Source organism: Perkinsus marinus (assembly GCF_000006405.1).
Source record: "Perkinsus marinus ATCC 50983 genomic scaffold scf_1104296964226, whole genome shotgun sequence".
NCBI lineage: Eukaryota > Perkinsozoa > Perkinsida > Perkinsidae > Perkinsus > Perkinsus marinus.
Window position 1 is genome coordinate 91,735 of NW_003204753.1, and position 18,940 is coordinate 110,674.

General features: G+C 47.3%; 10 protein-coding genes across 10 annotated transcripts in view; 8 read left to right on the plus strand and 2 right to left on the minus strand.

The window, feature by feature from the left end:
• Positions 1-909: 909 nt before the first annotated feature.
• Positions 910-1,553, plus strand: Pmar_PMAR003232 (hypothetical protein; the record flags this gene model as incomplete). The annotated part of the gene is made up of 3 exons (XM_002770897.1): positions 910-1,154; positions 1,212-1,390; positions 1,438-1,553. 3 exons carry the CDS (start codon positions 910-912, stop codon positions 1,551-1,553), a joined length of 540 nt encoding a protein of 179 aa, XP_002770943.1.
• A 2,194-nt stretch (positions 1,554-3,747) lies between these two features.
• Positions 3,748-4,280, minus strand: Pmar_PMAR003233 (hypothetical protein; the record flags this gene model as incomplete). Its single annotated transcript, XM_002770898.1, has 3 exons — positions 3,748-3,808; positions 3,845-3,906; positions 4,176-4,280. The coding sequence occupies 3 exons, from the start codon at positions 4,278-4,280 to the stop codon at positions 3,748-3,750; spliced, it is 228 nt and encodes a 75-aa protein (XP_002770944.1).
• A 191-nt stretch (positions 4,281-4,471) lies between these two features.
• Pmar_PMAR003234 (hypothetical protein) lies at positions 4,472-4,969 on the minus strand (the record flags this gene model as incomplete). The annotated part of the gene is made up of 4 exons (XM_002770899.1): positions 4,472-4,546; positions 4,593-4,758; positions 4,799-4,855; positions 4,896-4,969. The coding sequence occupies 4 exons, from the start codon at positions 4,967-4,969 to the stop codon at positions 4,472-4,474; spliced, it is 372 nt and encodes a 123-aa protein (XP_002770945.1).
• A 797-nt stretch (positions 4,970-5,766) lies between these two features.
• Positions 5,767-6,811, plus strand: Pmar_PMAR003235 (hypothetical protein). The gene is made up of 4 exons (XM_002770900.1): positions 5,767-5,948; positions 6,082-6,137; positions 6,184-6,365; positions 6,419-6,811. The coding sequence occupies exons 1-4, from the start codon at positions 5,836-5,838 to the stop codon at positions 6,506-6,508; spliced, it is 441 nt and encodes a 146-aa protein (XP_002770946.1). The 5' UTR covers positions 5,767-5,835; the 3' UTR covers positions 6,509-6,811.
• A 252-nt stretch (positions 6,812-7,063) lies between these two features.
• Positions 7,064-7,340, plus strand: Pmar_PMAR003236 (conserved hypothetical protein; the record flags this gene model as incomplete). The annotated part of the gene is made up of 3 exons (XM_002770901.1): positions 7,064-7,122; positions 7,164-7,251; positions 7,299-7,340. 3 exons carry the CDS (start codon positions 7,064-7,066, stop codon positions 7,338-7,340), a joined length of 189 nt encoding a protein of 62 aa, XP_002770947.1.
• A 735-nt stretch (positions 7,341-8,075) lies between these two features.
• On the plus strand, positions 8,076-8,779 carry Pmar_PMAR003237 (hypothetical protein; the record flags this gene model as incomplete). The annotated part of the gene is made up of 3 exons (XM_002770902.1): positions 8,076-8,109; positions 8,158-8,302; positions 8,695-8,779. The coding sequence occupies 3 exons, from the start codon at positions 8,076-8,078 to the stop codon at positions 8,777-8,779; spliced, it is 264 nt and encodes an 87-aa protein (XP_002770948.1).
• A 2,451-nt stretch (positions 8,780-11,230) lies between these two features.
• Pmar_PMAR003238 (hypothetical protein) lies at positions 11,231-14,723 on the plus strand (the record flags this gene model as incomplete). The annotated part of the gene is made up of 17 exons (XM_002770903.1): positions 11,231-11,436; positions 11,482-11,618; positions 12,354-12,697; positions 12,746-12,803; positions 12,861-12,924; positions 12,972-13,083; positions 13,127-13,220; positions 13,275-13,353; positions 13,425-13,558; positions 13,609-13,733; positions 13,784-13,890; positions 13,935-13,978; positions 14,022-14,197; positions 14,257-14,352; positions 14,400-14,494; positions 14,543-14,631; positions 14,677-14,723. The coding sequence occupies 17 exons, from the start codon at positions 11,231-11,233 to the stop codon at positions 14,721-14,723; spliced, it is 2,007 nt and encodes a 668-aa protein (XP_002770949.1).
• A 358-nt stretch (positions 14,724-15,081) lies between these two features.
• Pmar_PMAR003239 (Dihydrodipicolinate synthase, putative) lies at positions 15,082-16,332 on the plus strand (the record flags this gene model as incomplete). Its single annotated transcript, XM_002770904.1, has 8 exons — positions 15,082-15,188; positions 15,236-15,320; positions 15,366-15,494; positions 15,540-15,643; positions 15,690-15,820; positions 15,861-15,988; positions 16,039-16,146; positions 16,192-16,332. The coding sequence occupies 8 exons, from the start codon at positions 15,082-15,084 to the stop codon at positions 16,330-16,332; spliced, it is 933 nt and encodes a 310-aa protein (XP_002770950.1).
• Positions 16,333-16,400: 68 nt separating this feature from the next.
• On the plus strand, positions 16,401-17,562 carry Pmar_PMAR003240 (hypothetical protein; the record flags this gene model as incomplete). Its single annotated transcript, XM_002770905.1, has 5 exons — positions 16,401-16,480; positions 16,505-16,565; positions 16,930-17,046; positions 17,079-17,177; positions 17,515-17,562. 5 exons carry the CDS (start codon positions 16,401-16,403, stop codon positions 17,560-17,562), a joined length of 405 nt encoding a protein of 134 aa, XP_002770951.1.
• Positions 17,563-17,623: 61 nt separating this feature from the next.
• Positions 17,624-18,940, plus strand: part of Pmar_PMAR003241 (hypothetical protein) — a gene marked incomplete at both ends in the record, with an annotated part of 2,122 nt that continues 805 nt past the window's right edge. Inside the window, 7 exons of the mRNA XM_002770906.1 lie at positions 17,624-17,752; positions 17,906-18,077; positions 18,120-18,220; positions 18,325-18,378; positions 18,422-18,537; positions 18,588-18,689; positions 18,743-18,845. Coding sequence (XP_002770952.1) covers positions 17,624-17,752; positions 17,906-18,077; positions 18,120-18,220; positions 18,325-18,378; positions 18,422-18,537; positions 18,588-18,689; positions 18,743-18,845 — 777 coding nt within the window. The remainder of the gene's footprint in view (positions 17,753-17,905; positions 18,078-18,119; positions 18,221-18,324; positions 18,379-18,421; positions 18,538-18,587; positions 18,690-18,742; positions 18,846-18,940) is intronic.

The window sequence follows — 18,940 nt, forward strand, 5'->3', positions numbered from 1 at the left end:
GGAAGTCGAGCATCCCCAGCTTACTGACATTACCCATCATGATGCTGAATCCAGTCAGGCCAAGCCGAGCAGCAGTAGTAGCAGTACTGATCCTACGGCGGGTGCGAGTGAGGGAGATTTACCAGAATGTAGTGAGGGGAGGCCATTAGGGCATAGTGTTATTCACTGGGACATCATACTTGCAATCTACAGCATTTCCAGGTCAAATTAGTTTTTACCGATAAATTTAATTTTCTACCCATTTGGTTAGTATTTTACCTTTTTAGTTAACACTTTACCCATGGCTTTAATTGGAAAAAACCAGTAAAATTAATACTATACCCGGTTTATTTGAAAGTTTGGGAGTTTTATTCAACCAAGGCGCTCCCATTGATAATGCGCGCGTGCAGAGTTAACAATAGACCAGTGGTCCAGTGGACCAGGACCACTTTTAAGATAGCACGGAATGCACTGAGACTCTATTGTGCTGAAGAAGGGAGACATCATACGGTAGAATTACACAGGAAAAGCATAAAAGCAGTTGAACAGGTTGATTTTTTGGTGATACTCATCATTGACTCTTCTCCCAGCGAGCCATTGGAGATAGGCGGCGAGCGAGGCAAGTGCAACATCAATATAACTGCCGGAGCAGCGACGCGACTCCTCGAGTTGTCATCGACCTTCACCACGTGCGGGTGGTTATCGCGCATGTTCTTGGTTAAATTAGACCTTCAAATAAATCGGGTATACTAATAATTTTATTGGTCTATTATTAAAGCCATGGGTATAATATCAACCAGATGGGTAAGAAGTTAAATTTGTCGGTAGGAAATTGATTAGACTTGGAAATGCTGTAGTGTCTCGGTATACCGGTGGATCAGCCGTCTCGTACACTATATCGACTATTAACCAGTATGTCCGTGTGAGAAAATGAGTGGTGTCTCGTCTATTTTAGTGGATGAGCTGTACAATGCCCTGCGATCAACAGCCACTTCTGGTGTCGAGAGTGATGGTGAACTCATAGCGAAGTTGGATACAGTAGCTGGAAGGACTGCCGCAGCTAGCGATGACGCCGACCCTAGTACCTTACTGGAAGAAGATGCCAAACAGAATAAGCGGCCACTGGATGATGATGAGGAATCCATATCAGATGTTAGTGATTCTGAGATTGAAGGGTACTAGTGATTGGCTTTAGCATCATGTCTGCCTATACGTATTCATCACGGTGGTAGGTACCTTCTAACGCCAGAGGAATCGGAGGCTAAGTCTGCTATCTGGCATCAGTGGAATAAGCCCTATCTCATGGAATGGGCAATACGTGATGAACAACGGAAGGCGAAGAAGAGAGCTGAGGATGAGGCTAAACGTAATGGTACCTACAAGCCAAGGAAACGCCCGGTTCATTCAACTGGTAACGACACCGTAGAGTTAGATCTAGAAGTCTGCTCTGCTTTTCAGCCATGGGCCCAGCGGATTCGGCATTGGAGGCAACTCAGATGGCCCTATCGAAGAAAGCCCGATCCCTGAGCAACCGCGTTAACATGTCAGCGCTCGAGGAGCTGTTCAAGACTTAGTTTGGCCATCTCTGTTGAATCAGGATATGTGTATTAATCTGAATCGTTATGGCTACCCCTGTAGAATTGTTGAAGTCGGGTCTGCATCTCGAAGTTCCCCACATACTTTGCTGTATAACTTTCTTAGCCATACCCGACCACGTCCTCACTGTACTCTTGTCATCCTTGTTACTAAACTACTACCTCGACGTTAAACCGAAAGTATCCACTCCTCAGGGGCCTATGCGTTGCGTATTACCCTCGGTATAAGGGATATGACAGACTCATAGGTTTTGTGTGTATGACCTAATGGCCACACGTTCGTCGTCAGCAGCCGATGAATGCATTAATCGAGCCGTTGACTTCTTGCACGCATGTGATAACGAAACATATAGGAAGGGTTGCGTGGACATGTTGGTTAAGGTAGAGCGCGGATTTCTCAGGAGGCTGCACTCGCTCTTGTCAGGTCCTAAGTAATCCTATTATTACGTCTTGTGTGACACCTCAGACATTGGAGAAGCTCTTGTCGACTGATCGAGTGTTCCGCCAACATCTACAGCGAGCGGTAGCTGCGAGTCGTGCTCCTGCAAACCCGCAACTGAATCTTCGAGACCTCAGCCGGTTAGTCGAAGCAGTGTCTCCTCGGGACTCTATATTGGTTATTAGAAGGCTTGATCGGCTCAAAGGTGATATGCAGGCACTGCAACAAGCCCTAGCAGTAGATCCTCGAGAAGTGATACTTTGGCCGGCTCCTCCGCGCGGGGCCTCCGACACTCGTAAACCTCCCGGAATGGCATTCCTGACATGTCTACGAGGACCTACTGCAAGTCGAGAGATACTTGAACGATGCAAGGGAATGGTTACAGTACATAAAGCTGATGGTGTGCCTGTCAATATAACCGTGCAGGGGTATGAGTACCGCACCAATGACAAGAGCAAGAGAGCTGAAGTGCCACACGTTTCTGCACCGCATTATATGTCTCGGACTTGCGTTGTTACCACTGAATGATGGAGGGCAGCAGAAGTAGTCGTCGGGAGCCCCTAGGAGGAATTCTACTACCGTCACGGCCATCACCCTCCCCTTTTATCTAAGCCTTCTGGTTTAGTCCTAATCAACCTCGCATACAGTGAAATTGTTCAGTGAAATTTGCCGAGTTAACGTAGAGAATACATGCCCCGATCGGGTGAATGCACAGTCCAGTCTGAGGTCGTGGCTCGATGCTCAATCCCTGAACTCGTTAGTAATGTCGGCCAGTCCCACTACCCCGGATGAACTGTTCCACTAGTATAGTAGCAGATCAAGGTTCTCGAGGCGAGGATAAAACTAGAGGATCAGCTCCATTCATGTCATTGTGACTACTACCAAGGTTTAATATATGACCGAGTTTGATCCATACCAAGAAATTCCCACCTCGCGTATTGGCAGCATCATCCTCGAATGGTGGGATGAATGGAACTTTTACTCGCGTCTTATTGCATTTGATGCCTCCAGATCGCAACCTTCATCCCTTCCCGATGCACAACACTTAGACAAGCTATGCTGAAACTGATACTATAAAACGGAAACTGGAGTTACTCTAGCTACATGAATACTCTTCGCACGTTACGTAAGTGATTATTGTAACGGCCGCTTAAGAGAACTGGAAGTGGCGCTACGGGCAGTGAAGAGCTCTCTGAGTTCCTCCTCGACGGTCTTATTCCCCAAATTCACTAACTCTGATATCCTCGCGCGTAACTGGCGGGATTGGCAGTATCGAACAGCTGTAAACGATATACTTACCGTTATGGGCAGCGGTTGCTGCTTCCTCTCGAACAGAATTCTAAAGTCATCGAGTGTAGGAGGACTGTCGATGTCAAAGCCCTTCAAGCTTGGTAGATCTTCTCGGTACTTTCGGATAGCATCCCTCATTGAAGCATCTGTTGGATATTCGGCTCGAGCCTGAGCAACACCCCGCTGAGGAGTAGCCGAGCCAGTACGGAAACAACCTGGTCTAGCAAGCTTTCGGGGGCTTCGACCAATCTATCAGGTTCAACTTCGAGCATGTGTGTGATCGCTTTAAACTTCCCAAGCACAGCTGGAGAATCCGTGTCATCAGCAGCCTGCCATTGAATAGTTCGACCACCGTCTGAAGTCTTTTCAATCAACTCACCAAAGCTTTCTGATTCCACCATTGCTCAGCCTGTTGCAGCGATCTCTCGGTAACACGAAAGTCCGCTAATACTTCGCTCTGTCTTGCATGCAGTCTCTGGCAAATAGAAGGGAATCTGTGATGATCCTAACGGTATGTGGTGATACTCCGACATGGTTCTACCTCGCGGCAACTGATAGAGTAGGCTCATTGTCTTTAGTACTCCCCTTAGGGATATTACGCGCCTGAAGACAAGTGGAATGCTCTGCATCCCCTCAGGCGCATTGTCTACTTCAATTTCTTCCATAGCGAGCCAGCACTCAACAGATGGTCCCCAGAGCTCATCAAAGAGTGCTAGGCTGAAGCAATCCAACACACGTGAGATGAGAGCTGGTCCGTCCACTGTAAGCTTTCTGACCAACGATGTGTGTATTGCCCGAGACCGACGCCGCATGGCTAGAGCTCCCTACGAAGGATACAAGACATGAGAGTCGATATTAGGAATATGTCTTACCAGGGCTATTGCGGTGAGAGCTCCAGTGAGTAACGCAACGCTGGCGGTAGAGCGACCAGTCAGCTGATACGACATATGGTTCAATGAACGAGCTGTGATACCCATACTCCTCAGGATTGAATCACTCAGAAGCAACAAGGTGACATCAAAAGTCTCATATTCTGCAATGGGGAGCACCAAAGACTTCCAATACACTAAGAATAGGGGTGATACATGCGATCCTAATGATGACGTCAAAGGTAGGGTAGTCCTGCATTTGATGTTGAAAACGTTCCCTGCACTCATGTCACCGAGAATCAATCTTCATTGATCCATCGAAGGAATTCTTCTTTCGATAGAGATTTGCCGTCTCCTACTTGAGCGAGTATGTTCTGCGGAGCAACTTACAGCGACCTCCCGAAGGTAGAGAGGCAGTACCTCAGCATCGGTGGTAGTGGTAACGAGGAAGTTGTTGGCCACCATAATCTCGAACAATCCGTCTTCATCCAGCTTTCCACTGTTGGGGTTCTTATAAGTCTCAAACGTGTCGGCTGCTTTCGACTCCTCACGCAGAGCACTCTTCAACAGATGCATGTCGAAGATCCTGGGTAAGAATTACCCTTAGCGAGATTGTGGACACTCACTTCATGTGGTGGATGAACTCAGCGAAGTCGATGAAATTAGACTGATCCTCATCCCACCTAGAAGGCATGATTATAACAACGAGGGATAGAGACCTACTCTCGCCAAAGCTTCATAGCGTAGGTATGGAGGGACTTGGGAGGCACCGTGCTTCCGACCTGTTCTCCACACATGAAGGCAGTCTTTAGTGGGCTTCACCGACCGATTACTTATTCTTGACTATTTTCATAAAGTTGTTCACATTAATAAGCCCTCCTTTAGACAACTCATCGAAGGGTCTGCGCCAAGCGATCAGTTCATCGTTCGTGATAGGTCAAAGTAATGACAGTTCTACAGCATAATCTCAGATTATTACTTATACTTCGCATACTCGTCGCCCATCCAAGACTTCCATCTCTTGACATGTTGTTCAGTGTATCTGAACCGCCTACTGATCGACATGCTACCTCAAACCAGTGTATTACTCAACCTCATCATCCTTTCTGTATTTGAAGTCGCCCCCACTCCATAAACGGGGCGTCTGACTTGCGAAATTGAGTTTATGAACAAGAAATGTCGGAGTGCGATATCCTGAAACGGAGAGGGTTTCAGGGAGATGCAGCTTTCCCGAATCACCTGGCCGCAATCTGGTCAAACAAGAAAGCCTGGAAGTAGCCATGTTCACTGGTAGTGGCATCGATAAACGGACACTAGGATGGTAAAGTTAGCCTGTATCACCCGAGGTGTGAAATATGGGTTACGAGACAGTAATGAAATCCTACAGTACCCTCCCACTTCGTTGAGAGGTTAGTCATTCATCCCTCAGGTGATGCCTATGGCCTCTATGTACACACTCTTTGGAAGTGTGCTGGAGCTACAATTCAAACTACAAGATCTTTCTCACTGGTGGCGCACAAAGTTACGTTTTGACAAGCCCACGCGAGATAGCAAGATTCAATCTCTGTTGATTCCCGTAGAAAACGTATACATCGTCTACAGCATTTGCTTGTTGAGCCTATTACCCTCCGGTGGTTGACAATTGATTGATTTCCACCGTGTAATGGTGTTCCCGAGAAGCGAACACCCTCCTCAACGATACGTGGAAGTGGACGATCGAACTATGGCTTTCACTAGTCCTAATAAACGCCGGGCATCTGATACTACATGGAATATGTAATATCGTCTGAACACATACGCGTCTTCTTTTGTGTAGTTGTAAGAGTCAGCACTAGTATTACCGCCAGACTCACGCACTTGGAGTGGTTTCACGAATCGTATATTACGATTGTTTCTGCTCTGATATCAGGCCTTCGCTTGACCCTCCCCCTAAGAGGTTGCGTTCTTCCACAAATCTTGGCAAAGGTATGAAGAGGGTTTTGGAAAGCAGCGTTGACATGTTTCCTATCAGACTATCGCATCTATCATCCCCAGGCAGGCCAATATTGTGAGGCCAAGGGACAGTGCTTACCTCCGGTGGGCCATGATGAACTGCGAGGATCTCAAGAGCAGCAGCAGCAGCAGAAGATGCTGCCCAAGCTATCATTCCAACAGTATCGGATGAGAGAACAGCTTCGAGCCTATATGGAGGAGGTAATGACTACAGCGAAGGAGTATGCTTGTGAACCACGAATGCTCCACCACAGGAGATCCAACGTATGCGCTGCGACCAGAAGCATCGGTCTTGTGGGTATAACTATGAAGCCTGCCCGAAGGATCCTGCGGGTGGTGCATAGTTGGATCGCTTAATCAATTAATGCAAGCTAATGATGACTACTCGTTGGAGGGCCCGATGTGGAGTCTCCTATGAGACGGTAACTATGGAGGTCTCTATGGCTCACGTGTTATCCTGTACAGTTATGCTTGAACTATCATTGCTGCGTAAACCACATGGTATTGCGCTCATACGTACATCGTTAGTTATTAAGTGAGAAAGGTAGCTACAGACACTTCATGACCTCAAGCACATACCCATTGGGTTCAACTCTGGAGTGTTGACACTACTACTATTATAAGGGATGCAAGACACATTTCGCCTTAATAAAGCTGCTTTGCGTTAAGCCCTCGGCTCAGCGATGAATGCCATCATCTTCTTAGTCGCCGCTTCAGCGGCTCGTGATGCTCTCACCAGCCTCCGGGAGTTTTAGACTATTCCATAGGCAACAATGGAGCCTCTTCAAGAAGAGGGTCTGGCGGTTTGATCAACAGTAGTGATACAGTCTACATTGAGTATGCCCTAGTGAGGTTGGTTCAGATACTGGGTATTCAGTGCAGGCATACCCCTCTGCATCATGACTTATTTTGGTGTCTATGTAGGGTGTGTTGTCATGGATAAGCAATATGAGATGAAGTAACACGACTATCGCCGTAGTATGGTCATGGATTGATAAGGTACCTCCGGAAGCAATCGTTGTCATACAGAGAGAATACACTAGAAGACGAACATAGAATGATGGCTGATATGATAGAAAAGGCTAGGGTAATGTTCGCATTGTACCGTAGCGGCATTGGAATAATGGCTTTTAGGAGGAGTTTCAAATGATCCCTGTACCAAAGCCAGCCCGATAATTTGTAGTTATGTTATTATAATTGGTTTCGAAGGATATTTACTTCAAGGTTGCCTTGCTTAATACCTTTTGAAAGTGGTACGATGGCTTCTCCAGATGCCATGTCAACAGCATGAGGAAATGGAGTCGTCTTATCTCAACATACAAATATGGTAATGACTTGAGTATTCTTTATGATGCAGCTTTGGCAAAGGTAACGTATAGTGGACAGACTTCCGTATTGAAGACCCCTGCTGGTTGATTTCAGGACCTAGTGTTTACGTCGACCGGTTCCTCATGGACTACTAGAGTTACTTATTGTCACCTACAGGTGACAGATAATGTTCATTCTTGAGTCTAGCGGCGTGTTTGCGATTGCTGGCCCCCTGGTGCAGTACTTCAATCTCTCGGGACACTCAACAACTTCCTCACATCCATCAGTAAGGATAGTAGAGGCCCGGCTCTGCTAAATTAGACATGAAATCCTTATACATGATTGAATCGGTGCAGGTAGACATTCCCGTAATGATAGCTTTTAAATTACCAACTCCATTTTCATGTAGCATCCTGATACGATGAGCCTCATGTCGCATCTCAATACATTTCTATTCGCCTGCTCCCCGACTTAGTGGGTTGAGTTTCTCAAGCTGAACGGGCTTTACATTCTGCTGCGGCAAGGTCTGATATGAGTGAATGGCTGTTCCGCACAATATGTTCAGTCTTGGTAGTAGTCTTAGTCTCCATTGAATGTCATACAATGGCCAAGAGGGGCTTTGATGAAATGCTTATCGGTGAGTCAGTGCATCTAAGGGTTAGCTCATTCGGTCTCTTGTGTGTAGATGATAATTCCATGGATGTTGAGTCTACGACGGACGAGGATCGAGAATCAGTTGATGATCAAAATGACCATATTGAGACTTCTTGCGGATTATGCGGGGGGCCGAGAAGAAAGAAATTCCGTCCTAAACTTATGTCGTGGTCTAAGTGGGGGAACTCCTCCGTTTTTGTGTCTAATTTGTCTCCCGAGATAGTTCATGAAACATTGCTAGAACTTTTCTCTCATTGTGGAACTATAATCGAAGTGCATATCCCGATAATAGCAGAAACGGGCAGGCCTCGTGGCTTTGCATACGTGCAGTTCGTCGATATCGGCTCCGTTGCAAGAGCGATTGCAATGTCGGGTTATGTGTTGTATGGCCGACCTATATATGTTCTATCTAATAAGGACCCAACATTCATCCCTGGGTCGGATTGGGCTCGATATTAACACGCTATTCTTCTTCATAGAGCAACACCAATATCATTATTCCCATACTGCTATCAAAAGCTGTAGTTTCGATAGTCTCTATTAATGCTAGTCTTCAGATTTGTGTTAGTTTCTGTTTGATAAAATCCTGGATCGTGGAGTCTATGACGCGCAATGCTACCGAAGTGAACACCTTCAGTTATGGAAAGTTTTAGTTTCACTCCGCTATGTTGGTTAATGTGACCGATGTTGTACTATTCGATCAGCAGTGATAATGATGCTTCCGAAACTTTTCTTGCCACCTCGAGACTGAGTTCCTCGGACCAGCTTCATCGAGATTGACACCAGCATATAGTATGATATGGATCTTCAACCGAGCTACTACATCCCACGGATTTTGGAGCTCGGTCAGTGTGAGGAGGTCAAATGCTAGAGTCGATGATCTGCTATCCTACCTCCCCCACGTTCAAGCGCGAGGGGAAGTACTCGACCGCAATGCATACCGTATTAGTTGGCTCCGTGGAAAACCGCCAATCGGCGTAACGTGAAAAACCCCGCCCGAGTCGCCAAGACGTAGGCCCACAGCAATATTGTAAGATATCAAGATTTATCTCAATGAAGTCGCGCGCGCCTTGATTTTGTTAAAGAAGGATGGGAGTAGGATGGCTAAACAGAGCTCTCATCAGTAGCGATGACAAAGTCAGCATCAAAATGGTAACCGAGGCTGCTGTCCTCGTTATATCTAGAGTCTACGAGGGTATTGGTAGTGTTTCTAGTGAGCCCTCTGAGTACATCACTGTAGATTCATAACCCTACTGACAGGGTTGCGCATTGTGAGACTTTCGGGGGACGGTAGTAGTACATACCACGGATGGCCAATTAGCGGCGTGCGCTTGCCATTGTCCGCCACCCGGGTAGTTGTGAAGAACCTCTCAATAGTAACCTTAAGCGTGTGAGGCGTCACCGCCTTAGCTCATATCAGGCTATCTGTGGAGAGGCTCATTCGAAAGACAGTACTCATCGTGTGACTCCGTAGAGAAGGGTATAAGGTGCGAATGGTATTCGTGACCTTTTAAAACACGCTCGATGGGCCATTCGACTGAACAGCTCGTGGTTAGCAGTGTTCACAATGAGGTAGGTCCAAAAAGAGCAGATGACGTCTAGATGTAGTAGATAGATGCTTCAGTAGGCATCCACCAGCTTTCTAGGTAAGAGGAGGTGGTGAGGAGGTAGGAAGTTGTATGGTTATCACACAGGTTCCTGTGTACGGTGAGGTCATATACCCATGATGGGGAGAATTCAATCTCCTAGTAGCATCACAAGTCTCAGTGAGTACTACAAGTACGGGAACTCAATTCCAGGCGAAGAAGAGTTGGAGAAAGCGAGTTTCCGAGCTAGCCCTGTGGAAGGGAAGTCACTTATCTGGTATCTACTTCTAAGGCATCAGCCCAATGTTCACCATATAGTTTGATTGTTCATATCCTCGTAATCTTTGTTGTGATGTATGCTACATGAATATTTCGGAATCTCGCACAAGCTTTGTGACCACCACGAAGCATGTGTTACAAGCGTTCATTATGGCATGATAGTGCGACTTTGTAACTACTCAATTTCAACAGAATAATGCCTACACGGTGCTCTTGAGGTTACTAGTTGGTCGGGATGTGGGAAAGATCTCGACAGCTCTTATTTATCATTTATCATTTAAAGTGAGTCTTGTGCATGAGCTCGCGTTACACAACTTCAACAGCTGAGCAAATTGATGAGGTACTGTTCGGGGAGGTTTTCAGTTGTCATCCTTTATTTCTTTCTCCTTTCAGAAGCCTAGTATATCTCCACCTGTGCGCCGGAGGGCGGCCTCACTGAGGACTAGCAAGCCAGCCAGTGATTCACCATTTACTCGAGTCAATTTACCCACCAAGTCTTGGCCAAGTTGTTATGATTCTGAAGCGGCGGCGTCGTTGGGGAACACGATTTCTCAGAGTTCCCCTGTAACACTCGAGCCAGAGTATAATGAATTCAAGGAGGAGTACCTCGCGCGGAAGGTTATAGTCGTTGCTGAGTCCGAGTTAGTTTTGATAGACTATATAGATTGGGAAGCTCGGTTTTTCATAAGATGGGTCGATGATGATAGGCAATTGGCTGAGGTATCGGACTGTGCTCCCACCAAAGCAGACATCGAACGGTGGACCCGTCAACAGCCGTCTACTCGGGGTGGTGGTGGTCGGGAGATTGTTATGTACACGGCGGTCTACTTCGTCCATCTCGACAAGGCAGAAGCTCGAGGGTTGGAGCCGTATCGACAGCAAGCGGAGTGGTATGGTAAGTTCATGGTGTTGGACTCATCGCTAGAGGAAGCGTATGAGCAACCACGAGCGGAGAGACCCTATCCAGGAGATCAGTTCCCCGACAACTGTATATTCGTCAATGGTACGGCATATAGCATGGGATTGCTCAAATCGAGTGCTTTCCGTGTGGGTGACACGCATGCTATCTCCATACGCAAGTCACGGATACCCTTTGGTGGGCGTGGAGTATATGCAGAGAAACCCTTTTTTCGTCATGAGCTTGTGAGCCTTTACTGGGGGCACATGTTCAGTGAAGCACAGCGAGCATTCATGAAGGATGAGGGTGGCGGCGAGTTATCTACCCACTGTATTCCACTTATGCAGAAGTTATCCTATTTGGATGGTATGCACAGTTGTCTTATGCAAGGGATGTATGTGGGTCAAATGCTCAATATGGGGGGTAAAGGTACCACATTCAATAACTGTGAGTTCCACATTGTTGATGTGACTACCAATGGAGGCTCACTCGGGAGATCTAAGGGTGTCCCAACAGCTATGAAGGCAGTTGTGGTTCGTGCTACAAGGTCAAACACAGTCTGTCCAGGTTATAGAATAGTTAGTTCGTGTAGGTACATATTCCCTGGTGAAGAGCTTTATGTTTCGTATGGTGCCTCCTTTTGGAACAAGCAGGGTGTAGTATGTCTGGAGCCCCCACCGGTACATTGGCCTCTACCCTTGGAACAGATATTATCTCAACAATACGGTGGTGGGACGAGGATATGCTCGTGAGTTGTGCATTCGCTCTTCAGGTGGATCTCACAACTCGTTGGAAGCTCCTCATCTCAGCAAGAGTGACGGATCGTGAAACATGCAAATCGACGGGCGGCTATGGTCACACATTTGGTCCATAGCTCCATGATAACAGTTTTATACCTATAGATCGTGTTGAGTTGGGGTCGTTGCTTATGAGCCGCTTGCTGGGGTTTATCAAGCGTGTTATGCTCTGTATTCGACCGTAAGGGACTTAAAAGTATATGTTATTATCGAACTGCATTAGCATTCCTCTCTAGATGATTTGGAAATTTGCGATGAGTGAGGTTTTCACTTCACTTCATCGTAAGGTTATTCGAGTCTAGTGCGTGATGTTAAGTTCCTTCAGTGTTGAACATTTCGCTTTCGAGTGACTATTCCCAGCATCGTAACCATGACCTCTCGAGGCACTGGCAAGCGTAGCGTTGGCAGACAGTCGTCAACAGTATCAAGACAAGATTCAGCTGCTCTTCATGGATCAGCATCAGGAACGGCTCATAGCCCGCAGGCGGTCGAAAGTAATATCGCTCTCCTCCTTCCGTATTCTGCTCGGAATCATATAGCTACGAAATTTCTGTATTTCGGTGGAATCGCTAGTAGTCGTGGCATCTAATGCTGCTGTTGAAATCCTCGTCTTTCAGAGTGGGCTCTTAGTGGGTGTTTCGTCAGTGACGTTGTGTGATGATGTTAGGCTCGGATCTGGAAGACTCTAGCCATACTCTTGACGATCCAATCCATAAGCTACCTCTTGATGAGATAAAGATTGATACTGATCAATTGCTCAATCCTACTCCCGAGTCAGAAGAGTTCGTCTGCAAGATCTGCCATACCTACATTGTTGGCTGCCATCCCAAGATCACAAAGTGCTCACATATGTTCTGTGGGGACTGTCTGGAAGAATGGAGCCAAATTCAACCTACCTTCCGAAGTTGGGTCCAGGTGGCCAGGACTGCCGGCCAAGCACGAAATGTTCCGTGCCCGGTCTGCAAGACTCCCCTCAATGATAAGAAGGAGATATTTTCTATCAACCCACCGGTACTACAACCAACTCAGTATTGTTCGCATTCTCTTTTCTTGCTCTAGGATCCCCAGCGGCCAGAGTGTCAGTCTATATGGAAGATGCTCTCTAGTTTGAAAATAAGTAGCGGGGTCTCTCCTTTAACGGCAAAAATGGGTCCATTTTTCTTCCGTGTTTCAGAGTGCCATTATGACCCAGACTTTGATCCCACTGGTAGTTGTCACTGGACAGGAACCTATTCTACGTAACATATTTCTCTGGTTTGTATATAGTGTGAATACGATTTATCAGATATCAAGCACATGCTAAAGAATGCAGAGCGTGTAAGTCAGGAGTCGTGATAGCTCCCAACACCACCCAACCCGGCTTCCATACTCAGACTGATAAAGCAGGCAGTGACGAGGTAATGGTATCCAGATTTTCTCATCGAACTGCTGTTGTTGTAGGAGTCGGAACATGAAGGGCAGTGCCAAACAGCCAAGATCCATACTGTTATGATACCGTTCGAAGGGGCTAAGGCCAATAGTCAGGAACTAGGAGGTAGTAGGGCTTTAGAATCGATGTTGTTCACCTCACTGAGCGATCAATGTTCAGGCCATGTCATATCCGTGGGGGTCCATGATCAAGTTTCAGTTGACGACAAGAGCGAGAATGGTCTGTGGGTGCACGGGACGTAAGTAGAAGTGCCGTACGCTACGTTCGTGCTGAGGATACTCCCATTGACGAGACCTGGTTATCGTTCAGCAACATAACCCGTTCGAGCTCCGAAGGATGGTTTCCTGCGTATTGCCTCAAGCGGTTGGATGAATACGTCGAGTCTGAAGGTCTCGTGCCTTCGGGAGCTCAGCCTATAGCCAATGCTGATAGAGAAGTTCAAGGTGGGATACAGTATTTCCTTCATAGTCCCACACACTACGTCAATTTATAGGTTCTGCTGCCGCTGAAGCTGCTGCTAAGATGCCAACAGTGTTGGCCGAGAGAGCATCCATCATACGTGATTTCGATCCTCACACGATCATGATTGGAAGCGATAGTCTAGATCAATTCCTACCGGTAGGCAGTGTGGATCCATCTATATCTGAGTTGATGCCCTAAGAACGCAGGTATCAGAAGGCGAGGTCGTCGTAGTGTGGCAGCGTAGAGCCCGTGCTGGATGGAATCTGTGTGTATCTGGTGATGGTTCTAGATTGGGTTGGGTCCCTGATAACAGGTCGGCATATCGTATGGCAATGTTTTATACTTTGTAAATGTTAGATGCAAAACTATTCGGGAAGGTATGGGATACGCTGTGACCGAAGGTAAGCCGACTGGGCAACAGGGACAGCTATGATGTACTCTCAGCTGGTGTGGTAACATCACCTAGTGCTCGACAAAGTCGCCCCAGTTCTGCTCATGCCGGAGGTGGCAAGATGCAACATAATGCCCCTAGCATCGCTTCGACCTACATTGCCCGGAGGGCCTACGATTCTAATGACAGGCCGAACGAGCTATCCATTATGATTGGCGATATAATATCGGTAATAAGGAAGAGGAAGTTGCCATGATCTTGGTAGGGTTGAATTCTCCTGTGTATCAGATCAGGGGAGGGATATCTCATCAAACAATCAATGGATGGACTTTGGGTACTGTTGTGGGCCAGGGTGGGAAGAAAGAAGGATGGTTCCCTAGATGGGTACGCTCCAGTTCATAGAGGATGAGGTCTTATGTTATTCTACCTAGGTATTGAAGGATCAAACCAAGACGGCCCCTACAGTGAATAAGAAGGCCCAATGCGCTATGTGTGGTACCACATGCTCAGCTGTTAATACAGTCCTGTAAGTTGATGATGTCTCGGATGCGCTCGGCTTACTTGTCGTTGTCAGGTATGGATCCGGTAGCCAAGATAGCAGCATAAGGCAGCAGCATTCTAGACCAGCTCCTAAGCAAACGATGAAGATGGATGAGTTCTGCAGTAGGTCCTTCTCCGATCAGTGGACTGAGTATTTCCTATTATCAGGCCGGAAGTGTTGGGATAGATATGTCGATGCCAAGCTGAAGGCATGAGTAGTACACATTGTGCTACATGAAGTTGTCATTGGTTGTTGTATACGATATCATCACTCACGACAACATTCTGGCCAGGAATAAGTCGCAATCGTTATCGTATCTATGGTAGCTCTGACATCGTCAAAGTGTTCTGGAACATTTATCTTATTGGGACAGCGGAATCTCACAGCTAAAGTGGCTCGTGTTGTGTTATGCGAATGGCAATCAATCGTTTCTTGAGTGCCTATGAGGAACTTCTTACCATCTGCGTGGACCCTTGTAGGACTTGTGTACTATCGTGAAGGAGTTCTTGTGGTAGGATCAGGTTTGGGGTGTCGAGTTTTCTCTTTGACGTAGATCTGCAGTTCTTTGGTTCATGCCTGCAGTGACAGTGGCTACTTTGAGAGGAGTTTATCCTCCCATTGCAACACCATTCGGTGATGATGGTAGTCCAGATGACGAGAAGATGATATTCAATATTCAGTAGTCATTGCAGTGCCCGAATAGGAGTACTGTACTGGCTCTTGCAGGCGCTGGGCATCTACGGCTGGATTATCTGGTATCGTGTGTCAAGGGAGCAATGGCGAATATGTATTGTTGACACCTGACGAACGAGTGGGAGCATGGGTGACAGACTCTAAGCTGATGAGTAGACCCTAGGTACATCAGGTCGAAGTTGTTCGTAAACACATGCCTGCAAAGTGGCAGTTAATTGTAGGAACGGAGGCAGGCTCGACAGCTGCTACTATTGACCTCACCAAACGAGTAGCGGCGGTCGGAGCTGATGCGGTAGAGCCCCCAAAAGAGGGTATGGGATTGGCCATTGACAAGCAGGCACTCGTGCTTACCCCCAGTTGTTATAAGGCACAGATGTCGGATGAGGCAATGTTGTTACACTATACTGCGATCGCTGATGCCAGCCCTATCCCGGTTATACTGTAGACAATACTAGCCATCTACAACCTGCTCAGTAGTGGACGTTAGATACAACATGCCGGCTAATACTGGGGTGGACTTGTCAGTATCGGCTATTTGCAGATTGGCAAAGCATAAGAACATCATTGGGTTGAAGGACTCCAGTGGCAATGTTGTCAAAATGGCAACAGTTAGCAGACGTGGGTTGGGATACGTTTCTGCCGTGATCGACTCATACAGGCACCGATAAGGCGGAGTTCAGTCTGCTAGCCGGTAGTGCTGGCTTTCTCCTCCCTGCTTTGTCTATCGGTGCTGTTGGTGGAGTATGCGCTCTGGCAAATATTGCACCACAGCTCTGCTGTGATATTGTAGTGTGATCGATGGGTCATAGGACTGTGGTGAATATCGTTCTGGTCAGCAAGATGCCTTCGATAATGGCGACTTCACTGCTGCTATGACACACCAGCTTCGCGCAGTTGAGATAAACACTGCTGTCACTTCGCAATTCGGAATGCCAGGATTGAAGGTACTAGGGTGACCTTTCTCAACATAGTAGTAGCCTCGCACTTAGTACGCGATGGACATTGTCGGCTTACATGGAGGGCCGTGCCGTGCTCCTCTAGTTCAGCTCACTGAGGACGAGAAAGTAAAGCTGAAGGCAATAATAGAGGATAGCCAGATAGTGGATACCGAGCAACTCCGTCAGCGCTGAACCGGGTTATATTTATGAACATGTGTGCTTTTCTCGAATTGTGCTGGGTGGTGTTAGTGTATTTATCAATGGACGGATCGTTCCAACTCATTTATGAGGCTTCGACCATGGTCATTCGGCAGAGTGCTGCAGGAGCTTTGGATCTCAGGTAATATCATCTTGTGCGTAACAGTCACACTATGGTCCCTCTCGGCAGGGTGAGCGAAATTGGACCTGCTGGTTCGGATCAATATGTACTAGGTAACCTATGGTAGCTTTTGCATACAGTGTCGCATACATACATGCGAGACGTCCATGCGATCGTCATACATACATACATACATACATACATACATACATGTATGCATACTTTTGCATACATATGTTGCTAGTAGTTGGCTGTGTGTGAGGATATGCGTGAGGGAGTCGAGCAAGGGGATCGTGTGCTGCGTGAGCAAAGGTGATACGGTCAGTAGCTGAATCTCCTGGAATAGTATTTGCGATACTATGGGTGAAGATTCTCCTTCTTCGACCAGCAAGTCGGCACGGCTATCTCTTCGTGGGGCCACCCGCGTAGCATTCGGTGCACTACGAAGAGGACATGTGTTCCTGCCTCAGCTTCGACGGGCACCCAACAGTCATGGCATCGATGCAGAGGCTGACAGCGTTAATTCAGACGACTTCGAGATGAACACTACAGCTAAGTCCAGCGGGGCACACCTGACCTACTTACGTGTACTTTCCCTGTTGGAGACTTTTGCTACCAGGACATCATTGTTGGTATCAACGTCACCGGAGGGAAATCCGAAATCAAACTGGGGGCTAACTCGACAGTTTCTCCCGGGGTTCCTCCACGATCGCAATTGGTACCATCTCCTAATCTCATTGGGAACTATGGTAATCATTTGGGAGTCAAACACACTCTATCAGAGCGAACGGTAGCTTATGCATCATCAAGTTTGCTCAACTGGCGACGGAAGAGTCTCTCTCATGCTGACACTGTTACTCCAGATATTACACGTGCTTCTTCGCAGAGTATGCGGCCTCTCCCGAGCTGTCTCGACTCCTCCCCTTGTTTAGATGGGGTCGAACCGTCAAACGTGCTGCCGGGCTATGCTATGTATAACCCAGCATGCATTCCCGAGATGAGCAGAACGAATCAAATGTCCTCGGATCTAGCCGAGTTAGCTCATGCCCGACTAGGACGTGTGTCGCACCGGTGTTCTGGAGATTGACGCTCGAAGCGCCTGAGTGGCTCGCTGATTCAGCAATGCTAAATGAGTGGTCATCATCCATCAGTTGATTGTTGTTCATGTCCGGTCAGAAGCCCCTGCACTTCTTACGGCAAACTCCATGGTGGCGAGAGGTGGAGAGCTTCTTAGAATCAGGGAAGGACTCCAAAGCTCTTCCTAAGACGGTCAACTCGGCGGAGAGGGACGTGGTAATTGAGGGGAAATTCACACCAGATAGCGCCAGGGAGCAGCAACTGTTACGTCGCGAATCCCACGCCCTGTTGAGAGTATATATTAGGCTGTCGAGAGGTTTTTTGTTGATACATGGCAAGAGTTGGTTCCACGGATGAATCCGTTCTTAGATACGTCAAATATGTAAACACTTCGACTGTAGTTTCAAGGTGAAGGGTACAGGCATCCAGCGGCAGATGTATCTCATCAAGCCAGATTTCAGCTACTTCGATCGAGTTGAAGCGGATCAGGCTGCTTCGCAGGCTTTGGCTTTGCACAGCCGTGGAACTGATGAGCAGAACGGTAATTCTAATGTTCTCCGACCTACAATGTCTATCTCCTTAGATGCTGAAGCACATCGGAAAGCTATTGCGACCTTGAGTGCTACCATTAACCGGTTGAAGGACATGTTTGTCGATCGGTCTTTCCGCTTCGGACAAACCCAGGTAGATGATGGTAGCCCTATGCGATTTAACCCCTCTTTGGTTCTCCTCATTTATCTGCTTGAATTTTTCTGACTGAATGTATACATTGCATGTTCTATTCTTAGATTACTATGGCTCGGGACGAAAGGAAACTGGAAATCGCCACTCGAGAAGCAGATGTAGATGGTGATGATCCTGATTAGTGTAACAGTAGCGTAGTAGATACTACGGAAGCTGGTGGCAGCCTATGAGGGGATAGTTCATAGCGTGTCTGAAAGGTTCGCGGGAGCGGTCAAAGAGATCGATATGGACCACATCAATGCTCTGCAAAACGAAATGTAGTGAGGAGAGTATCAACAGAGATTAGGATGAGCAGGCATACGATCAGGTCCAGTCTCCGTGCTAGAGGAAGAGAAACGACACAATACTCGCTCTGCGTGCGTTGCAGCCGAGCTAGCGTTACGACTGCAGTGTCTCCCTGTGGGCATGTGTAGCATCCCTAGTCCTATGCACATTATGGAGCATATATTCATCTGCTATTAGGTTTTGTACTGATTGCGCAAAAAGAGTTTACGATGACGGCAAGTGTGTGATATGTCGCGTGAAGACCGTAGAGCGCGCCAAGACTATGGAGCCTTCATCGAAGGTTAGTTACTGTAGTCTTGATGCTGAGCGGAGTGTGCAGTCCGATCTCAGGCTGATATCACTCTGGAGGTATTGGACCTTACGAAAGATCAAGGC